General features: G+C 37.7%; 1 protein-coding gene across 1 annotated transcript in view; it reads left to right on the top strand.

Annotated features, from left to right (window-relative positions):
- The first annotated feature begins 446 nt into the window (after nucleotides 1–446).
- hcn4 (hyperpolarization activated cyclic nucleotide-gated potassium channel 4) overlaps nucleotides 447–26776 on the top strand; it is a 74555-nt gene continuing 48225 nt past the window's right edge. The window contains exons 1-3 of the mRNA XM_008405614.3: nucleotides 447–895; nucleotides 1110–1775; nucleotides 22627–23050. Of these exons, the coding sequence (XP_008403836.2) occupies nucleotides 882–895; nucleotides 1110–1775; nucleotides 22627–23050 (1104 nt within the window). The 5' untranslated portion in view covers nucleotides 447–881. The remainder of the gene's footprint in view (nucleotides 896–1109; nucleotides 1776–22626; nucleotides 23051–26776) is intronic.

Genomic DNA, 26776 nt, shown 5'->3' with positions numbered 1-26776 from the left:
GTAAGGTAATGTGGAAAAAGCAGGCTGTGAATGCATTATGATGCCACTGTTTTATTAGATTTGCCTCAGCAAACTTTTAAATAGATTTTCTTCTCCGAAAACCAATGAAAGATTTCTTTATGTGCTACATATTGACAGGCTTTAGTGCTGTTAATTATCATACTTATTTCATAAAATGCTTGACTTGTTTCCATGTAACACATTTTCATTTTCATGTTGTTATTTTAAGCTTCACCCAGTAACCCCTCTGAACCTTTTTTAGAGTGTATGGATTTGTAGAGAGCCTGCAACCAAATCATCGCAGATCATTTTAACTTCAAAAGAAATTTCACGCAGCAGATTAGAGAGAAAAAAAAAAAGATTAAAAGCCAACGGTTTGGCTCTCATGGTGAAGCCCAGGGAAGGCTGTAACAAAGGGCTCGCCTGGCTACCTGTAGGCTCAACTTAACAGGGTTGCGTTTTAAGAATGGGGAGAGCGTTTCCCCTTTAAACAAGGTGGGTTGAGCTTATTTGCAGTTCTCGCTCCTATGGCAACCCAATAGATCAGCAGCATGAATATTCACAATTCACCAAAACGCAACCTGACTATGGATCAGTGATGTCAGCGCTCCTTGGAGCGCTCTACTGTATTTTTGCGTGATTTTGTTGCGCTGTTTTAGCGGTAGCTTGGCGGGGGGATTCTGGTTAGGAGAGCATCCTTCGACGTGCATGACCTTTCCCAGGTCTCCATCCCAACGTCCGCCCGCACATCGTTCACATGTCACGCTAAGGTGACTTTCAGGCAGTTTTTTCCACTTTTGCGCACAATGTCGGAGCGCCACAAAGATGCACACAGTGGACGCAGTGGCCAAGCGGACCGCCGAGGCTGTGCGTGAGGACATATGCGAGCAGTCAGGTAGTCTAATTATCAGAATGAGTGTCTCTCGTCTGTTTCAGTGGAGTCACGGCGTTTCTTGTCATGTGTAGCGGGATTTCAGGGACTCAGATTAGCTCCAGTCTAATCGCTCTCACAAACAGATGCGGGGCGCGGGGATGCTGGATGTGTTCGTTACAACACACCCTGGATTTATTTAATTTTCTCCCCTGTGTCTCAATGTCATAATGGACAGGTTGCACTCATCCATGCGTAAAAGGCTCTACAGTTTGCCACAGCACATTGGACAGAAAGCATCCATAATGGGCGAAGGGGAAGACGCAGACAAGGACACCCGGAGGAAGAGTATAAGGATGAAGCCTCTGCCGTCGCCGACCTCTGGGGTAAGCTGCAAAGGCATCGGTGAGACCAAAAGTGGGGAGTCTGTGATCATGGAGACGGACATGGGGAGACCACTGAAGACTAGCTCAAATGGGGACTGCCGGAGATTTCGAGGCAGCCTCTCGTCCATCACCAGTCGGCATATATACGACTCAGACTCGGCCGAGGCGAGACGCCTCATCACCGAGGGGGATGTCACCCCGAGCGAGGAGAGCCCCCCTGGGGCGATCGGCGACGAGCAGCCGGATGAAGGAGCGCAGGGTGCCAGCGGTGGCGCCCAAACCGACCCTCCAGACCAGCAGGCGGGTTTTATAAAGTTCGATGGCATTGATCAAATTCTACCGGACGACGCTGGATTATATCAAGCCGGGTTCATACACAGGCAGCTGGGAGCGATGCTTCAACCGGGGGTCAACAAGTTCTCCCTGAGGATGTTTGGAAGTGAGAAAGCGGTCGAACGAGAACAAGAGCGAGTCAAATCGGCCGGATTTTGGATAATTCACCCATACAGCGACTTCAGGTAAATTTCAGACACCTCTTTTGGTCTTCTAAGGTTAGAAATGAGGCTCCACGGTGTAACGTCGTTGCCTTGCGCAGGCCCAGATGTTTCTTTTTTTTTCTTTTTTCTTCTTCAGGATACTGTGGGATTCATTAGTCTAGGTGGAGCGCGGTTCATTCTTAAATTCTGGGTGGCACTGTATGTTCATTCTGAAAAACAAACATGTTCAAAGTTGTCTCATAGATAATTACAAATAACCCATCTCATAATTAGTAAGCTGACTTTATCAAAAATTTTAACGAATTAGATCATCTTTATTGTAGTTGGTGTATGCACTAATAATAAGAAAAAACAAGTCCATCTATTTGCATCTATTTGACATGTGCACTTCTTCTAATGTGGTAAATATATGTAGATCATTTAAATCATTTACCCAAAATGACAGTCAACATTTTAGGCCTTTACTCCATTTAAGTCTCAACATTGTGTTTTCTCACTATTTTTCATTATGTTTCTACATTTCATTTGAATTTATTTATCAGCATTAAACAGCAATTTCCTCAGCAGTAACAAATTGTGCAGCAAACCTGAACAGAGGAGGTCAGGGAAAAGCTCTGCAGGTTTTGTGTTCTTCTGTTTAGTGTCCTTGGGTTTGTTATTGGCCTTATCTTTGTTGTTCTTTCCTGTAAGATGATTATAGGACTTGCTACAAATTCTTGGTTTGTGGATTTTACTTTGAACTTACAACATACAGATAGATGCATATACAAAAATGTTCCAATTGGTCTGCTTCAGAGAGAAATGTTTTTTTCTTAGAATTAAGCAGATTTTGAGTTAAACAAAGACATAGTGTATGTAAAAGCTAGTAATGTAAACAATGACCTCTGTTATGGATTGAATCTTGCAGTTATTTATTTGATTAAAAACAGACAGATAACTATAGCTGTACTGCCTTACAGACTGTGTCACCCTCGGTGTTTAATGTATTTAAATGAAGCATATTATAGAGATGCTGTTACAGGATCTAAATCTAAATTGTGATTGCACTGCATGTCATTCTATATTCTCCCTTTTCATGACACTGATGTCTAATTTGACAGGATCATCTGATTAATTAGCAATGATGGTGTAATGAGCTGTAATGCATATCAAATGTATGTTTCCTACCTTATTAAAAAACTGATCTCACTAAAATGAAGGTGAGCTGATAATAGGCCTGGAGAGTTTGTCAGTAAGAAAGATAGCCTTGTTCTGTGAGCAGAAAGTAGTTACATTTATCTGACCTCTTTAGGTGTTTTCTTCTTAAACATGTTAGTCACTGCATAGTGACCTGAGGCTGAAAAGTTGAGGTGGGGATTTTCCTCTTATTTGAACAGCATGTGGTCAGTCTGTACAAGTGCCTTAAAAAAGTATTCACACCCTCTGCACTTTTTTTTAACTTATGGTACAAAACTGTTAGTCATTTCATGGAGAAAAGCATAAATCATTACAATTGATAAAGAGGAAGAGAAGAATGCGAAAAGACAAGATTGCTTTCAGACTTTTTTCAAATAACTGAAAAGTGTGGCTTGTAATTTTAGCTCTCTTTTACTCTGCTACTTCCCTTCTTTTTTTAATTAGTAAAAAAAGAGTTCACTGTCAATTTACTCTGCTGCCTTGCATCAACAAAGTCCCACCGCCCTTCCTCACAACTCTCCATGAACAAGCTCATTTAGACAATGCATGGGTTCCTGGAGTTCACTGTCTTCTCCAAAAATGGAAATAATGGGGCACAACTACAAGCCTACCAAGACATGGACTTTAATGGACAGTCTCAATAAGAGGGGCAATGATCAGAAATGCAGCCACAACACCTATGGTTACTCTGGAGGAGCAGCAGAGATCCAGGTTTTGCATTGGAGATTCGTAGAACGACTTGTAGATGTGCAAACCACATATTTGTCCACCATACACTGAAAAAAATATTTCTTTGAGCCAACTTAAAAAAATTACTCTAATTTGTTACAGCAGATTTGCTTAGTTTTGCTCAAGCTGTAATTTTGACTTGATTGAAGATCAAATTAGAAAATTAGATCTTTTTTTTTTAATTGGTTCAAGGAAAACTTTTTTCAGTGTACAAGAGTCGCAAGAAAAAAGCCATTGCTGAGAGGGGGTGTTCAGTCAAGACTAAACCAAAATTCTACCATTTGGTCTATAGGTAAACACTACCTACGTAGTCCTAAATCTACCAACATGGTGGATGGATGCATTTCTTCAGCAGGTGCTAAATACAAAACAATCCAGGAAGAAAACTTGTTGGAGGTTGAGACTGGGAAAATAGAGATTCAGGATTTAGCAGGCCAGTGACCATCAAAGTAGAACCATGTCGAAATGAGATTAATTTAATATGTCAACATAAACCCAGTTGAGACTCCTTGGCAAGTCAGGAAGAGTCAGGAAGAGCTTGAGCTGCTTTAAAAATAAGAATTGGGAAAAATTTCACACCCCTAAAAATTCGTTGCTGCCAAAGTTCTGCAAAGAATTGACTTAGGGAAGCTGAATCTAAATGCAAACCATTGTTTTCAGATTTTTTTAGGTTTCATTTTTAATTGAAATCCATATGCTATTCACTTTTAATTGATTCTGGTCTGTTTCACAAAATCAAGGGAAAACACAAAAAATTTTGTAGTTGATACATGACATAATCTAGAAAGGTTTAAGTTACATGGATACATTTGCAGGAACTGTGGTGATAATAGAGAGGCATTGTCCAGATTGTCCACATTTCAGTGTATACTAACCTGAGTTATGAATTTGATGTTCTTGAATGGGCTGCACCGTGGCGCAGTTGGTAGAGCTGTTGCCTTGCAGCAAGAAGGTTCTGGGTTCGATTCCCAGCCCCGGTCTTTCTGCAAGGAGTTTGCATGTTCTCCCTGTGCATGCGTGGGTTTTCTCCGGGTACTCCGGTTTCCTCCCACAGTCCAAAAACATGACTGTCAGGTGAATTGGCCTCTCCAAATTGTCCCCAGGTGTGAATGTGTGTGTCCTGTCTGTCTCTGTGTTGCCCTGTGACAGACTGGCGACCTGTCCAGGGTGACCGCACCCCTCACCCGGAACGTTAGCTGGAGATGGGCACCAGCAACCCTCCCGACCCCACCAAGGGACAAGGGTGTAAAGAAGATGAATGGATGGATGTTCTTGAATGATTCCAGTTCAGTTTCACATCAATTATCTGACCATATTGTGCCTTTTCAGTTTGTCTCTGATAACCAAGCTATAGCTTCTAAGATCAAGATTTGAGATCAACATTAATTTGGAAAAAATTCATAACAATGTTTATGCATAGTACTGCAACAAAGCCCATTTCCCTGTTCTTCCCCCATCTGGTTATGTCTCCTCTGTCCCCATCTGCTCCTTTTCTCACTGTGCTAAATGTCATGAGGAAGGGTGATTTGGGGCTCGGGGAGACTGTCCTGATACTGAAAGGTCAGAAATTTGGCGCAGACTTTTGGATTTGAAGTGTCCTTGAGCAACACGTCTAAAAGAAGACCCTGCTTATCGCCACATTTCGAAAAACAGATGAGAGTGTAGATTTCTTTGAATATGCTCTGCAGAGAAAAAACTTTTTCAAAAAAAGAAAACAAAGTTTCTCTTCTCTGTATTTGGAGTGGATACTGTTGTACAATTAAAGATGTGTTGGTCAGTATATATAGTAGGAACTGGCTTAGTGAATTTTAAAAATGACAAAAAGTACTCTTTTGCTCATTATTTAAATAAATTAAAGAACATGGCATATTTTAGACTATCTTGTTTAATGCCATATTTCATACTTTAAAAATAACCATTCCTTGGACACATTCATCCCACTTTATCAGAAAAAGAGCCAAAGAATAACTGCAATTACAGTTCCTAAAAGCAAATCAGACGAGAAAGTTTTACTTAAAGTAAAGTTTGGGCTCCATAAGCTCAAATTAGAGTGTCAGAAAGAATCACAGAGTCATCAGTGCGGTGGAGTTAAGCGAAATCTCCTCTTGTCAAGTTTTGTGTAACACTAAGAAGCAGGGGAGGGGCATCAAATCTTCCAAGGGGGAAAAAAAGCAGATTAAAAATGGCATCATAATCCAATCTACAGCCTCAATTCCAGTTTCAGAGCAGAACCGCCTGCTTCAGGATACTAACAAACTTCTTATTGTGCGCAGATGTGGTCAGTTAAGTGGAGAATTGCTTTTACAACAACCAGCAAAATTAAAACAGGAACAAAAACACTGGCTGAATGACAAATACTAGTAATACAAATACTTCAGTCGAGTGCATTTGGTACCTTCACATTTAACTTTTCTCTCAAATGCAGGCATAATTCAGGTTCTAGACTTATGCAGTCTACTGTTTCAGTGGTTTTTGAATGTGCGCATCCACAATAAGCAGTAGAAATGGAGGGACTCAATATAGACAAGAAGACAGGTGTATTGTGGCTACCACTTCCGATAAACAATAATAGCAATTATAATCGTAATAATCTGCATTATCATGAAAAAGTACATTAAAAGTGTGAGGAAAAACTAATACTATCACAGCTACTGTCATCATTTTAGTGTTTGATTCTTCCACCCATTACCGGCTCCTCATCTTCACGATAAAAAGGAGGTGATTGTTATTTTCCTACCTGTTTGCACAGTCTTTTAATAGGAATATGACATAGCAGCCGCTTTGTGTAGAGTTTCTAGACAAACGCTGAGGCCTGATATTAGGATGCAGCCGTCTAATCGTGAAGAGCCTTTTAATTATCTTGTGATACATAGCCCAGAGGACACATCTGTTAGAAACTCCTCTGAATTTCCCCAGAGAGATTGAAGCGAAGATTTTGCACATTAGAACTTTTTTCCCCCCCACAGTAAAGGCTTGATCAAACTTAACGCTGCTCCTCACAGAATTGGATGTGGGGCTCAACTGTCTGTCAGTCAGTTCAATCTTATCATAGCAGTCAAAGCAATCCTTCCATCCACTTACTATTTCTCCAAGAAATATAGTTTTAATTTAGGTTTTAAGAATATATTAAGCTAAAACAGAAATATTTAATTGAGACAGATTGCCAGTTTGAAAAGTTAACCTCATCATTCCTATTTAAATTATAGCTGGGATATGATTTGTCCTTGGTTGTCATAAATAACAACCAAATACTTTTTCCTGTTATATGAATGAAAAAAGAAAACTGCTTTAAAAGCAAAATTATTTATTGTAAACTAAAATATTTTTCAAAATCATCCCAAAGTGGAGAATCTTTTCTCTGCATCACAGAAAACACCAACTTTTCTTTTTGTAAACCTTAAAATGTAATCCTTCTGTATCACCAGATGTACATTTTTTCTCAGTATCATATTTTAGATTTTTTTTTTCTTCAACATCATTTGAGTATAAATGACAGCCTAAAACTCTATTTGAGAAAAAAAGCAGTGTGTTAGATCCTTTAGTCATTCATTCATTTATTGTAATGACAAGGAGATTTTTTAGAACCTTCCTTTGACTCAGCTTTTCATTTGTTACACAAATTTGCAATTACGCTGAGTTTCATTATTGTTTTTAAACAAAGACATTATAGCAGACTTGACATTTTAAACTGTCTTGAGCATCTTATATTACACATTTTACATATTTAAAGACATGTTTTCTGTTGAGTACCCCGTACCTTAAGTGTACGATTTTCAAAAAGACCTAATCTTGCATGTTCAACGACAGGTTTGGACTCTTCAAACGGATGGAACAAAGCAACTTTACTGTAATACGCTTAGCTTCCTGTTAGCTGCTAAAGTCTCACAGACTACTTAAAAGTAGCAGCCCAAAGGAACAGCTGCCATGTCTCTTTAGAAAATACCTTTTCCTTTCTAGAAAAGGAAAAAGGGAAAGCTTTTTACAGCTTTTGTGCATTGTCTGTCTTCATTTTTAAACATCTCACGGATACTCAAAATATCTTTGGGCTTAACTCTAAAGGGCTGCACATACTCCACTAGAAAAGAGAAGTGTATTCTTTTACTTGAGGTGGCAAAAAATGATAGTGTTCCTTCTGGCCAGGGCATTTTGTATCTCCTGGGAAGTCCACATATGTACCTAGCAGTGCAGCATTTGTCAGTGTGGTAACCATGCGCACCTCAAATTTCTTATCAATCACAAAATATCTGTTGGACATGACACAACAAGAAAATTCTACTCTGAGGATGTGACGAGAACAAGCCGCAAAAACTCCCAAATCAAGTCTGCAAAACAGAATGATGTAATTGTTGCATCATTGCAGACCTGGGAGAGAAGATTTGTCTTTGGTATTGCAAAGACAATGCCTCTCAGTTGTGACTGGAAGTTCAGTCACAACTTCTACTCTGTTCTGTCTGTGCAACATGGTAGCACTTTTGTATGATTTGTTGGTTTAGCTGAAGAAAGACTTTTAGTTTCTGACTGTCTGGTTACTTATAATTGATTAAAATCATGTGGTTATATGAACCAGTTTCTCATCTTTACTTTTAGGGCACTAAAGATTAAACAAAAAAGAATAATTTACCTCTGGAGGATTGTTTGTATTCATTCCCATATTATATTCTCATAGAGTTATATCATTTTCAAGTCAGTCTTTGTGTTCTCTGAGACATTGGGGGAATTGCTACTATCTCCTTTAAGAATATCTTTTTGCACCCCTATATGTTCATTCACGCAAGACAGTGATGGTTACTTACTGTACTAGAATATCCATTGTGTGTGTGTGTGTGTGGGGGTGTGTGTGTGTGTGTGTGTGTGTGTGTGTGCGTGTGCGCGTGTGTGCGTGTGTGTGTGTGTGTGTGTGTGCGTGTGTGTGTGTGTGTGTACTATTCTTATGAACAAATGGGATCAGCATCCTCTTGTTCAGCCAGGTTGATTACAGTTGATTTGAGAGTGTATCTTGGTATTGATTTGTTTGGTTCACAGGAGGAAAAAGCTTTTCATTGATGGAGCAACATGCTCTGTTGCAACAATAATGATCCCATATCCTTGTTCTGGTAGTGGCAGGATTGAGGGTGAAGTAAGCAAAGGTCAGCATGAGGTCCTTTAAAAGTTTAGAGAGCAAAGTGAGAACATGAACCATATGTTCTTGCCATGCAATGTTAATCTTCATGGGAAGGAAAAAAAAGGCAGTTTGGATCTGCGTAGGATGAATAGCACCCTTTCCTTTTCCGTCTCCATAAAATAATTCCTTCTTTAATGTAGCGAGGGCAAAACATGGGGATTACAGATGGTTCTGGCTAGGCCTGAAAGTGGGGTAATCAAAATAGGCTGCTGTGCTCATCTACCGATATTAGGAGCCAAGAGATTATTACAGCACAATTTATTTAATGGAGGGAGCCCAGGGAGGATGTACATGGCCAAAGGGTGGAAGGTTGCCTGTTAAAGGATGGAAGGATGAACGCTACCAGGCACACTTACGTGACAGAGTAACATTAGCACATAAGATTAGGATCCCTTTTCTTTTTTCATTTCAGGTGCTTTACTTGCCCCAGGCAGTGTGTCATTTCCTAGTGTTCCTTATATTGAGCAGAAACTACTTTTAACCTTGACAAATTGATGGGAATCTGAAGGTGTGAATAATTTGATTGATTAGACCTGATATGGATTTGAAAGTAGAAAGTCCTTCCTAAAACATTTTCTGTTAAGTGCAACACGCCACCCATTTCACATTTGATTGATTGATTCTGGTCACCTGACAAATGTAATGTTGCGTGTCTTTCCTTCCTCACAATGCTTCGCCTTAAAACATCGATTTATAATCTGTCTAGGTAGACATGCCACACTAATCTGCCAAAACCAAATCTTTGCTTTTTGAATATCATTTTGTATCATTATTAATTGTTTATCCCTTTCATAATCTGCTATTGTCCCACTGACCAGGGGTAAACAGTCAGTTGTATCACAAATCAGACAAGCGGAGAGCAGAGAATTGAAGGTAACAATATTTTTCAATCTATAAAATGTGGATAATTGTAGACTTAATTTGACAAATTCTGTTTTCATTTAAGTCTAATATTGCACAAGAATTACTGTTTATCAAGGCAACCATTCAATAACCTGGGACATTAATCAGTGACAACCATGAGGATATTCTTGCCTTGACTGTGTTGTTAAATCAGAAGATTTTTAGAGAAAAAAAAGGGTTGAAACAAGAAGTCTGCAACATGCTCTGTTGATTGAGGGTGAACTAAGCAATGTATGTATAAACATACATCTGTTTATTCAGATGTATGTCTGAATTAACAGACATAATTTTTTTTCCCTCCCTATCTGAGCAAACTTCTCTTGTTTTAGGTCATGTCTTTAAATTCAGAAGTTTACATACGGAATGATAACTGCTACTACCTAAGGAAAGCCCAGATGATGATGTCATGACTTTGGAAACTTCTGATTACGTGATTGGATCCATACCTGTGGATGTATTTTGAGGCCACACATTCAACGCACTGCTTCCTTGTTGGCACGATGGGAAAGTCAAAAGATCAACCAAGATATCATGAAGAGAATTGTGGAGCTGCAGAAATCTGGTTTATTGGAAAAAGGAATTGCAGGAATTGACTTGGAGAAATCGACTTGATTGATGTAATTGACTGGACTTCCTTAGACAGATAACTTTACACCAAAAGGCATTATATTTTCAGTAGAATTTGGATCAAATTGCAATAGCATCTTGAAGGCGGTGTATGATGGTCTATTTAGACAAGTTTAGCTGTTAAATTGTGTTTTACTGTTAAAATTGCATTTTTCAGTTAATTGGTTATATGAATTGTACATATAGTCTGTTTTAAAATTTGTCTCAATAAAATTTCCCTGGATTAATTAAAAAAAAGTTTTATAGTCAAATCAAATGCGTGCAAGTTTAAGCAATTATTTATCTTCAACTATAATTTGTACTTTAGTTGGATAAAAAAAAGTATAAACAGAGATTCAACTTTTTAAACTTTTCTTAATAAAACACATATTTTGTGCTTGAACATATTGCAACCTACAATCAACCTCTGCATATATTCTAAAGTCTTCCACTAGTTATTCTTGCGGCCAGACATTTTGCTGTATCCAGTACATACGAGCTGACCTTTCGCAGACCTGCCCGTGTCTCAGGTGGATTCTCACACTCTCTGTCCTTCTGAAATTGGATTGTTCTTTTTCCTGTCTGCCGAGATGTGAATCTGGCACCAATTTGCTGCTCCAGGGTTCAGACACAACAAGAGAGTGGTAATAATAAGAAGCTCTTAAATTTAATCTAACCCACTCCATGTTACAAAGTCAACACCACTAGCAGATTATGTGGTTAAAGTCGGAGGCAATTAGTTTGTCAGAAGTACTAGTGTGGGTTAGTAATTCTGGTGTCTTTGTGTAAGAGTAGTAGTTACATTGGTCTTGAAATATATTTATGGGTTAAATGCAGAACAGTTTTTTTTATTTTTAGTTGAAATATAATAATGCTCTTGATCTGCAGACACTTTTGTCCCTGAATGAGAAAGTAAACCACTCTTACAGATATTGGAGTTTTTGAGTTGATTGATGCTCTTTTGAAACATTCTGGCTTCTCTTGCAGTGCATCTTTGCTACAAGAAGGATTTCAGCTAAGCCTAAGAATCATCTCTGTTTTGTTGATGGAACTATGAAATACCAGGAATGTCAACCTGATATTTGGAGAGCTTTCAAAGTACAACACATTCTCTCATTTTTTGCTAATTTATTTATTGAGCAGCAACACAAAACAGTGTAGTTAAGTCTTAATCTAGTTTGTTTTTATACAAGTTTCAAGCTTTGTGGACATGATATAAGTACAGCTGGTTAGCAACATTTTGGAAATAATCTATGTTCTCTTGGTTTTACAGTTTTGTTGTTGCTTGCTGAAAACCAGTTTGCTGGAAACAAGTTTTTACCTGTTGAGATCTAAAAACGAAAGGTTGATTATATCTTTTTTTTCATTTGAATTGATTCAGAAATTCAAATCACAAAAATCAGCAGCACTGCACACAGTGCAATCAAAAATAAATTTAACGCAACCATATTTATTGTGCTTAGTATAAACATTAATATTTTGGACAGTTAAGGACATGATTTGTGTGCACTAAGATGCTATTGTCACCAAGTGTAAAAGTGCAGCAAGGACATTTAGAAAAACAGGTAAAATAGGTGAAAGGTTAAATTTGGTGTTTTTTGTAATTTTTTAGGGAAGAAAAATACAAGTTTATTTCTCTAATGTCGGTCATACACAAAGAAGAAACACTTGATATGCCATGAACACAAAAGCACTGCAAAAAATATTAGTGACAAATTTAAATCCAGCACTTAAAAATTTCCTAGTCCAATTTTTTTTAACGAGTATTATTTTCAAAGTACACAAGTTTACAATTAGACATTTACAGCAGGGGACCTCTTCACATTTTGCACTTTACTAGCATGCAGTGAGGGTGAAGTGTTGTAGAACTGTGGGGTCGCCACTGTAAAAAGACCGAAGACCACGGTGCAGAAAAATGTGTGTTTGTGTGAGCGTGTGTGTGGGTAGCTGTTGCAATTCACAGGAAAAGCTTACTTAGATCAATGTGTTTGGCCTGGTCGTGCCACATGCTGGGTGTCTAGTAGACAGACAAATATCTGCATTATGAGACAAGCAGTGGTGAGAGACAGATCGTTCTGTCTCCTCTGCGGCGAGGTGGCACTCCTGATTTATCAGCTCTATCTTCATAGTCAATATCATGTCCTCTTTTTCTCCATGCAGGTTTCAAATCAAAATGGGCGGCTGCCATGAAGCTGATGTGTAGTAATTAAAATCTTGGCGGTGTTCAGTCAAAATAATGTAGAAATTACGGAGCTAATGCATTAAAATAAATTTGCTTTTAAAAGGTCATCTAAGTTTTTTACTTTACATAAGTAACACAAAAAACCCTTTGTTAAAGGTAAAATGAAACACAGCCTAATTTTCCTTTACCTTTAAATCTATGATTTTTTTAAAAGTCCTAATTCTCACAACATGTACAGTGCCTTACAAAAAGTATTCATACCTGTAAAAATATCAAACATTTTCTCACACTGCAACCACAAATATCAATGTATTCATGGGCATGGAGAGCATGATTTGGCCCAGGACAACAATCCTAGATATATAGATCATACAAGTCAAATGTCTTCAGTGAAAGCATTAGTGAATGTATCCTGCTACAGTACAGGGAAATTTATGAAATTCTGTCCCTCACAACACATTTGTGGAAAGGTATCAGGAAATAAGTTCAACATTTTGTTTGATGACCCTTATTACACTGCAAAAGCTTAGAAAATAATTTATCTTAAGATAGTTCTTGTATAAACTTGGAAAATGTAGGACCACTGACATCTTTTACACAAGTGATTGAACATCAAAGCTAACCCTCCGAACCAGGATGCTAGAGGTCTGGTGGATCAAAAAGTAAGCTTACAGGCCTAAGGTCAGTGCTCACTACTCCAGATAAATGAACACACCAGGGAATGTTCTGTGCTTTCATTTTTTCTTAGTCCAACTATAGTGACCAAAACCTCACTAAAACCTTTATTTCTTTCTTGTTTTATTACTGTGAGAACCTTATCTCATGTAAGGGTATTGGAAAAATCATGATTTAGGGATGTTTGCTGAATTATGGTCAGAATAGTTTAAAATTCGTCCGCATGTGAACTTTTACTAAGTTGATGTAATAAACAAAATGCACAGGTGGATTTAACAAAACATTGTTCCTCCAATTTGTCAGGAAATCTAATGACTACTACTCTTTGCAGGTTTGAAGGTCTTCTTTACATACCTTCCCTAAATCTTGGTAGCCCTTGCATGTTGGTAATAAAGTCATAGGCATTCTTATTTATCTAAACTTTATTTATTTAAAACATTTTATGTCACATCCCTTCCGCTGCATCTCAGTCTTTGCTGTGTCATTGAAAATTTCCAGCATCAGCAGTGAAAGTGGCACTGGTGCAGCTGGCAACAAGGCCATGTGGTGATTATGTACACAGTGACCAGATCCAGGTTTTGTGCATTATTTTAGCATTTAATTTGTAATAAGAAGGTCCACAAATCCATTTCTCATTGTTTGGTTTACCAGTAATTCCTGAGCAACAGCTGGTTGAGGGAAATATTATTGGCTGGTGCTTTCTTGGCAAGAGGGTTGCTGCCATTTGACCCTTAAACGAAAATAAAGCCCCTGAGGGAGATAACATACTAATAAGACACAAATGCAGTTAGTGGCAAGACAATTGCCACTAACTGCAGGTTTGAAGGTCTACTACAAAAGTACTTTAAACAAAGCTTTTGTTTAAAGTACTTTCATCACTTGTCTGAGAAGACATAAACACAGCCAGAGAGGCACAGAACAAATTGCATGATGATGAGTGTCGGGCTGCAGGGGTAGGAGGTGGTTAACTGCTGCTAAGCGAAATTATTTTATTTAATATTTTATTTGCTGACTATAGTCTGCTTTGCAGTCTAGTTTCCCTCTGCACAGACACATAAAAGGACTTAGCTACTTCAGAGACATTGTTCTTATTGGGTGCCCTGACTGCATTTGTTCACCTTGCAAAATGACTGGTGACTTATAAATGTAGAGCTATAGCAGTTTATCTGAAGCTTTAAAAAGTTTGCTTCTGAGCTGTCCAACATCGTCCTGTGACACATTTCTGCACAGGTGGAAATTTGCACCATTTGAGTGCATCTTTGAAGTGGATATCCACGTTGGAAACTTGTAATTTTCTGCCTGTTTTATTTCCGAATATGAATGGAGTTTGTTATATTGCTTAATTTTTAATTATAGTTCTGCTGATTTGAAATTAGACAGTAGAGTGGGGTGCTTGTTAGTGCTGTCCCCTGAAGCTAAACAATTCCCAGCCATGCTTTGGGCAGAGTTTGAATGGCTCCCTGTGGTTGCTTTGAATTCCTGCAGATTATCCTGATTCTTCCCACAGAGTTAGGTGAGAAGGGGATTCTGAACTGACACTCGGAGTTGTTTGTTCTGGCAGCATTGTTTGTCTCTAACGGACTGGCCAGAATCCCTGCATAAGCATGGCCATGACCACTGGAATTGGTTCCAGACCAGCCAGGACCCTCAGTGGAATAAAATCAAATGTGGAAAAGTGTAAATTTTGCTTTCTATGTTAATTGTACGAGGAGAATAATGTAAAAATCTGATAAAATTGTGTTCTAATATAGTAATGCAAAACTCTAACGGATGACATTTTCAAATTGAAAAAGTGAAAGAATGGTTTAGAGATTGTACATTTTTCTATCCTGTCATTGATTCCAAAGCAGCACTAACAAATAGCAGTGTATTAGTATGTTTGTTTAAATTAAATTAATGTGTGCTGTTTGGCCTTACGGTTGCATAACTTGCTAGAATTGGTGTATTAAACTAGCCTGTATGATAATGGGTCATTTATTATTTTTAGCCCATGTGTGTTTGTGGGGTCTGATTGCATGCACTGAAAAGTTTTGTAAAAAGACTGATTCATTTTTATATATTTTTTGTGAATGTTATCATTATCACAATGAACTAAACATAACTTTTTAGGTTTCTATCGTGCACACCTGGTTGTTGATTAATTTTCAAACTCATAAGTAAATTAGTTTATGCTTGAAATTTTAATTTGAATATTCAGGTGGTTAATTTACTGTTATCTGAAAAGAGCATTTAGCCGTATCCTGGAACCATCACGTATGGTGGCACTTGAACCACAGACTGCAAATGCAATCCAAAGCTTTTGAATCTGTAACAAACTCTTAAATGAGTTTTGCTTCACAATCCCCCAAAGGCTTTGGTTGTCCCTTCTTGTGTGTCTTTTTTCCTTCCACTCAACTTTCAACAAATGGGCTCAAACACAGACAGCTTCTTTAACAGTGTGTCGGGTAAGCCACGCATGGTGTTTGTGACTCTTCTGTTAAGTCTGCAGTCATCACCATGACTGTATTGGAGGACAGTTATGCAAAATCTTTTTTATTGGTCTTTTGTAATATTCAAATTTTCACATTTGCTGAATTTTGAACTAACCATAGCTGTAAGCTGTAATCATCAAAAATAGTGGTAATAAATGCCTGAAGCATATCACCATGTCTGTAAGCTATATAATAAATTAGATTCTTCTTGACTTGAATTACTTGAGTAAACTAACTTGGCAAGAACACAACAGTTTATTGAAGTGGTCCTGTGTATTTTTAGAGAGTATTTAATTAATTATGGCAAATATGTTTATGTCTCAGCTTTGATTCTAAGAAAGTTCTTGCCGTCTCGCAGATTTAAAAATATATTAACAAGAAGGATCAAGTTGTGTTGAATCATAACACCATAAAGCACATGTTGCACTTTAACCATATTGCAGGTTACATTTAATTTACATATTACACAAACAACAAGTCTTTTACTTTAATGTCCCCCCAGCAGTCTACTTATAATCTTGTAAATGGATCTCTTTAAGCGGTGTTTGGTGGGTTTGGCTCCCTTCAGCAGATTTTATTTCTCCTCTCCCATCTGTGAGCAGTTAGTAAATCCCCCTGTTTTCTCTTAGGCTAAGGTTGGGGAGATTTTCCTCGACCTCTGATGAAATCTTCTTAGCATAGGTTTGATAAAACACTGTGCGTCTCCTATATATAGCTACCTATGACTGCATTGCCCCAGTGTCACTGATGTGCATGCACTGTGCCTGATGGCGGTGTAGGGCAAGGGCAGAGCTGTTATGACAGTTTATTGGAACTGGTGACAAACAGAAATAGGATTAACCCTTTTAACCTGATTTTTTATTTTTTATCCAGACTCTCAAGTCTTGCTGTGTGAGTTTTCCAACTCACTCATTTAAATCTAATATGTTGCACTTTCATGACAGCATAAACAAAGATATTTTTTATAAAGTTGTTTTCAGGTTAAGTGTGACAAAGCGTACCTCTCTCTGTGACTAAGTATATCTTATGTAAAATTAAGTTATTCCTATTGCGCAATAACCTTTTGTGCTTATTTTTTATTTATTCATCTTTATTAATTCATTGTTGCTTGGCAATGGACTTAATGTGGCTTTGTCCGCTATTATTCAAGTTTACAATTTTTAGCTGTTTTCTTTTAAAATTTACATCCAGAATGTTATTGCTAAGATTGGGCTTGACTCACTCTTCCAGTGTGGAAAGATTATATAATATGCAGGTTCAACGATTCTAACCAACCTTTTCAGGGTGTACCCTGCCTGTCACCCATGCCTATGCACCCCCGTGTAAGGAAAAGTGGGTGTAGGCTATTTATTTCGCATACACGCAGCAATCAAAAGTTGTTCTTGGGTGCGTGTGTGTACGTGTGTGTGCGCGATTGTTTATTCTGTGTTGCTCTGCGATGGAGTAGGAACCTGTCCAGGGTGTACCCACCTTCTTGTCCAATGATTTCTGGAGATAACCAACAGCCCCCTTATGACATTGCAAGGCTAAGTGGGGTCAAACATGAAATTGATAGACCAATAGCAGAATTTTAAAATATCTTCTTTTACACATACATGCCCATCTGTTCTTGAGCTAAGTACTGATGTAATATTCCCAGTATATTTAACACATATTTATTCAATTTCTCAGAAACTTCTCAGTTTAAATTTAGGCTACTCTAAGAAATAAGCTTGCGTCTTGGTCGGGTTGTTTGAGGGAACTCTTACAGTTCCTTGTAGGTAGAATACCAGCCGGGTGAGGAGAAGGAGAGAGGCTTATCGTGTACTAAGAGGCACTCTAAGAGTGTCAACATGTTCCTCCTGTCCCTGGTCACTCCACTAGAGAGTAGAGTGGGCTGTGGCTCCATCTCTTCAGACGGTGAAATGTCACCTCTACTAGACTCTCAGCATCATGGCACGATTTGTAGGAGCCTGTGTTTTGCAACTGTGCATGCTCAGCATTTTTGGGGGGGCTTTATTTTATAAAAGTTTCTTCTATGGTCATATGATATAGTCTTTTGCATGATATTTGAATTTTCAAATGGTCTAACTTTATGTTGAGCACATATGGAATGAGTAGCCTCTTTGTTTAAGTCATTACATTGGTACTTAACAAGTTAGATTTAATTTTGCTTAATACTTGTATACTCTGTGTGAGAGTTTAGTTGGATTTTATGACAAGTCATATCCAGTCACTCTCCTTCACTGGGATCTGAGGTGAGCTCAAAAATATGTTGTTTTTTTTTGTTGTTGTTTTTTTTTTGCCAACTTTCCTTTCTTGTCCAACTGTATTTATAGAAGAACACTCCTCAGTATCAGGGTTCCACTGCATAATAAAACACAGTAAATGGATCCTGGCTATGTTTGGCTGTACTGACCTGCATTAAAAGGTAACCACCAGAGTGAAAAGGAGAAATCGGGAGATTCCTCTGCACAAACATGTAGTCACTCTTATATGCAGACAAACATGTGCATGTGAGTCAGCAGGCACACTATGAACACACGTAAGCTGTGTCCCAGTTCAGGGGCCGCATCCACAGAGGGCTGCATTTGAAGGCGGATTGCATCCCAGCGGTCGTCACTGTTTTCAAAGCTCCTCCATGTGCAATCCAAAGACATGTTCTTCTCTTCACCTGGCAATATAGGCAGCATGAAAGAGTTTATTTGGTCCATAGTACTTCACAACAACTCCTGTGCAGCTTTGATTGTTAGAATATAACAAACATTAGACATTTTTGGTCTATGAAAGAAAAAAACTCAAACTGTTTTGTATTCCATTTAAACTCAATGCATAATCAGGAACTGGGTATTTTAGACCAAAAGAGCCCAATATATATCGTTTTTTGGTTTGAGGTATTGTACTAACAACCTAGTTTTTATTTAATTGAATTTAGTTCAATTCAGTTAAATTCATAGTCCAATTCAGAACAAATGCCACACAATTTGGGTTACAAGATTAATAGATCTAATTCAAAGCAAAAATGTGAAAACAATTCAAATAATCAAATGATATAGAAAGATTCAAATTCAACTGCGTAAATTTTAATATGACCATAGTTGTAATTGAGTGCAGCAGTCAAATTCAGTTTATAAAAGGAGATGGTAAAAGGTTAACTATCTAAGAAAGCCCATTTGATTGCACTGAGTTATTGATTTTGCATCAATTCCTCCTCCTGAACAAACATGTGATGTCTGTAGGAAGTCTCTTTTAACATGGGAAATCTAGAGTAGAACCTCACTGGAAGAAAGAGGAAGCAACAGACAGCACAAACAGACTGATACAGGAGAAATTTCTATATTGGAAGACATATCGTTGTCCCATGTGTCCACAAAACGTATTTCTCTCTCTTCCTCATCTAGTCTGTCAGTGGCCTCTCTCACCAGCTCCAATATACACCGCTGTGATGATGCTTGGATTGCAAATTTTGGGAGCCAGGCTTCCTATCTTCTGTAACCACAAACCTGTAAAGTTAATCAATGTTGACCAAAAGGAGAGAAGCTAACTCTGAATGCCTTCCCATCTGAATCTAATGTAAGAGTTAACAAACACATTTAGTATTCATAGGGTGATGGAGATTAAATAAATCTAAACGCTAATTTTCAATTCATATGACTATGGAATATAGTTTTTGGGTTTACTCACTTTTTCTGTGCTTCGTTATATAATTTAGTGTTATGTAATATACTCTTTTTCATATGCAGAAATATTTGACTATTTTTTGACTAACTCAAATGCATAAATGTTAGGCCACATACTGTTTTCCAGCTGGATGATTGCGGGTTTGGATAACTGCAACATCTTGAAGTGTTCTTGGATGACATGCTGATTCCCTCTGTTTTTCATACAGCACTCACTTTTATTGTCCCCATTACACTCATTCACTGCTTAATTTCTATGTTATAATTCACTTTTGACAAAAAGCATTGACTGACGAATTGCAGTGTAATTTACTGTATTACAGTTTTAAAATGCATTAGTGTAATCCTTTAGCAGTTCCAATGTAAAATGTCAGTGGATGACAACATACAGGTGCATCTCAGTAAATAAGAATATTATAAAAAAAAATATTTCTTAGAGCTACTCTTAAATCTTTCAGGTTTCCAGTTGGAATAATAAATGACGACAGAGTAACAGACAGGACACAAAAAACAGTCTTGGTTCCATGTCCAAGTGTCTAAAGAAATGAAAAGAAATGGGAAAAATATTGACATCAGTTGGTTGAGTTTGTGGCAAAATCAATACAATTGTAGATTAAAGGCCTTAATACTTATTTCTTTAAAGTGATTATTGATCGCAGCTCAAAATCATGTCTCATTTCAACTCATGAGTTTTATGTATTGCTAGATGACTACTTTTTTAATGATATTCCAATGTAGGCAATATAGGAAGGTTAGATTCTGGCACGAAGTACAGATAAGGTGCAGAACTGGACTCTGTCAACATGCTATGGAGAACTGTAATTTATTCAGAAGCAGGAAGCACAACAATATGCATAAAATGTCTTGACACGTGTTAGCATTTCATCCTTTGAAATTTTACTTGTCCTCTTGGGTTTTCAGACTTAATGTGAGCAAGCACAGTGGTGCCAAGGTCTGTCTAAATATAACTGCACATGACAACACGTTGGAACAGTAGATACCCTTTTACTTTGAAGAATTTCAATTACTGTCAGCGTCCTCCGTACATGCATGTGTGTGTGTGTGTGATATAAAAATAATACTGACATGACTTTCAGTTGTTAATGTATGTTTATATGCACTGTCTTTGTCTGGGGTTTTCCTGTAAACTGTCATCTAAACACTTAAAAACTCCTGTCTTCTCTCGATAAGTGGCTATGTAATGTGGACAGAAAAGTTTCAATACTTTGACTCAAGGTGGGATAGATTTTGTCCATAAAGAAATGCAGGAGAAGGAGCAATTTTTTCACATTTTATTGTGCTGTGACAACAAACCTCAGTGTATTTTATTGGGATTTTCACATTTAGGGAGTGAAATCTTTCCCCGTTCTGCTCCGGAAAACATCTAGTACAGTATGGTCAGATATTCATTCATTAGAGATTCTCAGTTGCTCTCTGGAGCTTGACCGAGCCTTTTTAGGACCTGAATATGTTTTGGTCCAAATGATTCCTGTAAGTTCAGAGTCATCGTCCTGTTGGAATTTGAACCTCCACCCCAATATCAAGGGTTTAGTTTAATTCATCTTCCCATCAAGTCTAGTTAGCTTCCCTAATTAGGTATTGCTAGAGTGCTGAAGAAAATCCTCCCCACAGCATGATGCAGCCACCGTCGTATTAGATTGTGGGGATAGTGTGTTTTGTGTGTGCTCTGAATGGTTCTGATTAATTCTGTCCTTGCCCAGCCTGTCACGTTTGGTGGATTGCTATGTCTTGGTGGCTTGTAGTTTTTTCATACTCTTTCTAATATTTAGTGAATTATTGAAAAATGCTCTGTGAATGGATGTTCAAACTTTGGATATTTTTTGTCATTTCTTTTACTCTGCCTGAAAATTCTGAACAACTTTGTACATGTTAAGTTGTGCTATTTCTTTCATCTAGTTTCACATAGTTTCAGTTTTAATTTCCAATATTTTGGCTTACATTAATCATGATTTATCATCAGTTTTGGCCTTTTCAGTTCTGACCTAATTTTTTTATTAAGATTTATTTTTGTTGTATGTCCTTCCTGTCCTGGTCCATCTTTTCTCATGTTTATGTTCTTCGATGGATAACATGCCACAACAAGCATTTTCTGCTCTGTTTACAAGACGAGAATAAAAGCTCTTCTATCTCCCAACCTCTGAGCTTGAATTGGGTCCTCATCCCTCAGCCACACTGCTCAGTGACAGTGTGATTCTGTACAGCAGCAATTCAATGGAAACCCCTGAGTTATTTACTTCAGCACACCATGAATGAACTAAAAAAATCAATACACATCAGCTGCACAACAAGGAGGTGGAAAAAAAAATGCAATTGCAATCTTCATCCTTGCTCTGAAGATTGCAAGGATTTAGTAGAGATATATTTATTACTTAATTATTATTTATACTTATTTATGTGGCCTGGCTCCTCAGTTTTTATTTTAAATTATGGTTGCTCCTAATATTAATTTTCAACAATACTGTTTATGGTCTAGTTGAGCCTGTGAGCCAGAACTGTACAGTCTGTTTGGTACACATAATTTATAAATCTTGATTCAATTAACAAGCCAGCAGAGAAGGAAATTTATTTTCTGATGCTCAGACAATAGCATTTTCGTATTGTAATTAACAGTTAACCCTGAGTTTTATTTTATGGTCCAAACCCAAATAGATTCCTTGTCCACCAACATTGAATTATAGGATGCAAATAGGGATTTAGAAGACAAACCAAGTAAGCCTATGGATTGTTTTTCCACATTTAGACTGTGTACATACATACAGTGTTTGCTTTCACTAGACCAGTGAGCATCAGGAAAATAAATAAGGGGAAAACAATTAAGCAGCTGTCAACAGTTTATCCACCGAATGTTAATCAGTGTTTGCCAGTAAAAGAGTTTGTGTGTGCATGACTGTATTTTCATATATTAAATGTTTACTCTTTGTAAAGACAATGTGACATTTAAACAATATCTGCAACAAGAACTTACAATATGAATGTCAGAAGTACTCAATGCAGGACATTCTGGTTCAACTTGCACAACAGAACTTTCCAATATCTTTACAAATAAAAAGCTTGAGGTGCAGATGTGTGACTTACACCTCTAGCAAGTCACACATCTGATCCATTCACAAAACAGCTGTATCTATACAATCGTTGGTTGTAAACCCAGGCAAGCAATGAACAAAAAAGAAAACATATAATCTACCCTTCAGTGTGTGCATTAGAGATTGTTCTACATGCATTAGGTTCTGTAAGTGGACACATGATTTTAGTAATCTTCATGTGTTCCTTTTTGTCTTTCTAAATCAAGGTTTTACTGGGACTTGACCATGCTGCTGCTAATGGTTGGCAACCTCATCATCATCCCCGTGGGCATCACCTTCTTCAAAGACGAGCACACCCCACCCTGGATCGTTTTCAACGTGGTCTCAGATACATTCTTCCTCATGGACCTGGTCCTCAATTTCAGGACAGGCATAGTCAAAGAAGACAACACAGAGATCATCCTGGATCCCCAGCAGATCAAAATCAAGTACTTACGGAGCTGGTTTGTGGTAGATTTCATATCCTCCATCCCCGTGGACTACATTTTTCTAATAGTGGAGACCCGCATTGACTCGGATTTCTACAAGACAGCGCGTGCTTTGCGGATTGTACGCTTTACAAAGATCCTCAGCTTGCTACGACTCCTGCGACTGTCTCGACTCATTCGTTACATCCACCAGTGGGAAGAGGTAAGAAAGTTCACCTCTAGATGTTAAAACTGCAGTAGGACATTTTTATAAAATATGTTTTTTGTATATTTGTTAAAGCTGTTACTATGAGATGATAGTGTGTTATGAGACATATAATTTGTAAAAATATTGAGCTCCTCTACCTCCTCCCTGTGGTCCTAAGACCATCTGCAGAAACACACTGCTCCTGGTCAGAAACAACCAATCAGAGCCAGGAGAAAGGTCTTAGCACTGACAGTCATGCTCGTGTACGTGCTGCAGCTGTACTAATAGCGGAGAAACAACTTACCTTACGACATGTTTATTCATCGTCATTGATGGGCATGCTAACTAGCCTGAGCATTCACGCTTGTTCCGTTGTGGGGAACTAGCTGTTGCGCAGCAGAGAAGGAGGGTGAGGGTGTGAGCAGCACATATAACCAATCAGAGTGCTGACTCTGATTGGTTGTTTCTGACCGAGCAATATATTTCTGCAGATGGCGGTAGGAAGGCAAAGATGCTTGATTTTTCACAGATTATGTGTCTCATAGCATACTGTCAGGGAATAATGACAGTTTTAACAAATGTGTAAAAAGTATCTTTTTATAAACTGCAGCTATACGCTTTTTGATTAATTAATTATTGCCCTGCTTTCTTTGGGTTTCTCGGACTGTAAAAGCTTAGGCTAATTACAGTGAGAAACATTACTACAACTACGATTTGACAAAGGCAGTCAAGATTATGTTTTACTTCCTAAATTTAATTACAATCTACATAGTATTCATATCTTGGGGTGCTACTGCAGGCACTTCTGCTGTGTACCTTCTCCATCTTCCCCCCAGGAGGGAAATATGGATAGAAGCTGTTTCTGATTGCATGCCCCCTTGAAAGGGGTGAAGAGACTCTTTTGCTATAAGTGAGTTACCAATAAGTTGATGAAGCTGGGATGTTGATTAGCATTTTACCTCCATGTGGCCATCCAGAGAGCAGTGGGACCACAGACCCCAGAGAGGCAGTGCTGCAGTACAAGCATGATTATAATTGCAGAAATAATTAGAAAAGTTCCCATTGCTCTCTTTGGATGGATTGTTGTTTAATCTCCTGGGTAAAGGGTGCAAAGCAATGTGTCAGAATCCCAGCTTGAAGTCAACAACAATTCACTGAATTACATGATTTTATTTGACATTAAAGGAACTTTTGAAACAGTACAAAGTAATGTTAGGTGTTATTGGAATTAAACCATTTTAAGGTGGAGAACTCAGTAAAGTCGGGTGGCATCTTGCATATGTTGTGAAACCATGCGCCGTGGGAAATGTGATAATTTGTCTTGCTTTTTTTGTAATTTCAAAATCAAAGTGGTAAGTTAAGACTTTAGGTTTAGTGTCTAAGGATTAGTTCTGGATAATCGCAGTGCAAAAGCCTAATACAGAAGGTATTTTAGCAGCTCTGCAACTGGCCCTGCATTATTTATCCTGCACAAAGCACTATTTTTAGTAACAAATTACATTGTGTATCTTCAAGCAAAGAATAAATTTATCACATGATTTCTTCGATCTATTTCAGCAGAGAAATTAATGAAATTACCACCTGTCTCTATTTATATTGATTTTTGTGCTTGAAATTATTTCCAATAACGGTTTAGAACAAATCTTCAATTAGATTAGTGAAATGACTTTATTTTTTTCATTGAAAAAAGAGAAAAAAGATGAAGTAATGTGAAATAGCATTTTATTTGAAAACCTACAATTTCTATGTAAAGAAATTGACAAATTTAAAACAAAACAAAAAAGTAAAAACCATGCTTTTTAAAACCCCTTAGCCTGCAACGGTATGCCTGCTTGCCGTTTTTCCATTGTATTTTCCGGGGTTGAGGGTTATGGGGTTTCAGCAAATTGTTTTGACGGGGATTTTTTTGTACCACTTTAGAAAAGCTCATGTTTCCTCACAGCAACCACTTTATTTTTCCCAAACAAAAATTTTAACTTGCATCTTTTTATGGCAGTTGAATCTATTTTGTTTGTATTAATATTGATAAAATATTTTGTTATTGGTGACAACTGTTTATTATTATTATTATTATTATTATTATTATTATTATTATTATTATTATTATTATTATTATTAATATTATTATTGTTGTGTGTTTACTCAAAAACATTGAACTCGTACTCTTACGGTGTGAGATGCTATCAATGAGGACAGAAATTGTGAGAATAAATCAAGTGCCGTCGATCATAATAAACTTTTATCTTAGCAAAATTAGCCATCAAGGTACCAAAGCAGTGAAAGGAACAGAGGGAATTAGTAAAAGGAGGGCAAAGGGAAAGAATACATAAAGACCAAGAAAAGCTTCCAAAGCCTATAGCCTGTGCTTTTGTTTGAAGGTAATTCATTACCTCTCAGGAGAAATGTTTTGTTTTAGAAACAAGGCTAAAAGGACGCGAGAAGACAAAGGTGAATAATTCATGTTCACACCATAAAAATACAAGGACATTATAGGACATTGACTGTGCTGCCATGTTCACCTGCAGTCACACAATAAGGTGAAGGGGCATGTATGTGTGTGTGGGGGGGAGGGGAGCGTGCTCCATGTGTGTTGTGTGTATAAGGATTCTGATGAATGCTGGTTAGGCAGTCATAGTGAAAGGTTGTCCTTGTCTCAGCACCATAACACTCCACATGCAACCTTACCGAAATGTCATCTGTCACTGCTGAATAGATTATCGCCAACATCACACAACCTGCCTGACTTTTTTACTTTTCCTGTTAATGCTGCAGACATACACTCATCCGGGATCCAGATAAGATGGTCCGATTTCATTTACAGCAAAGATTGTGTGCAGTACCATTCAAGAGTATTCATACCCTTAACATAACCTTTTCACATTATGTGAAAAAGTGACAAATTTGAAACAAAATGAAAAAGTAAAAACCATGCTTTTTAAAACCCCTTAAAATATAACAATTTGTCATATGGCAACCAGAAGCCCTTCTGCCTTTTTAAGATATATGTGATAGATACTAATAGTCCTGCATAATTGCGGGGTATGTGTGTGTGTGTAAAGGACCTATATTTTATTTGCTCTTCAAACTAACTTATTTAAGCAAAATTGATATTCTAATTTATGAAATGTACCTGTAATCAATGCATTAGTTTCTGACATATTTTGGTAAAAAAGTGTTCCAGTCCTGTTTAGGCCAATCATTTTTGGCTTCACATCCTCACTCAGAGACAAATTGTGCCAGTAGGACCTGCAGCGTGCTGCTCTGACGCGTCATAAATCTGCTCCATAATCCCTTGGGGACAGTTAGCTAACTCACACACGTAGCACTCGGTCACAGACCCAGTACAAGCAAAATAACATTTCCAGGAGATAAAAGGGTGTTGATTCCCTGTGACGTCTCCATAAAAATTAAAAAAAAAAATAAAAAATTTAATTTCCAGTACAGACTAATAATTTGTGATCTTCTGCAAAGTTGACTTTCAATACATTGACTCTTCACATACGTATGCATACATGATGCGTTGTGTTTCTTTGCAGGTTTTAGTTGGCTGTGTTGACACTGGCGCTGTAATTGCACGTCCTCTGAATATGCTGCACTGTAGCCAAGAGGCTCAGACATGTTGGCACACAACCACCAGCTGATGAAGTGTCCTTCGACCTGAATGTTGATCCCTAAACTGCTCCCTTGAGTCTTCTCAGAAAAGAGCAGTGGGGACTGCAGAGTTATATCTTCATATGAATC

Source organism: Poecilia reticulata, chromosome 3, assembly GCF_904066995.2.
Source record: "Poecilia reticulata chromosome 3, P_reticulata-male-v2, whole genome shotgun sequence".
NCBI lineage: Eukaryota > Metazoa > Chordata > Actinopteri > Cyprinodontiformes > Poeciliidae > Poecilia > Poecilia reticulata.
This window is presented reverse-complemented; position numbering and strand designations above follow the sequence as displayed.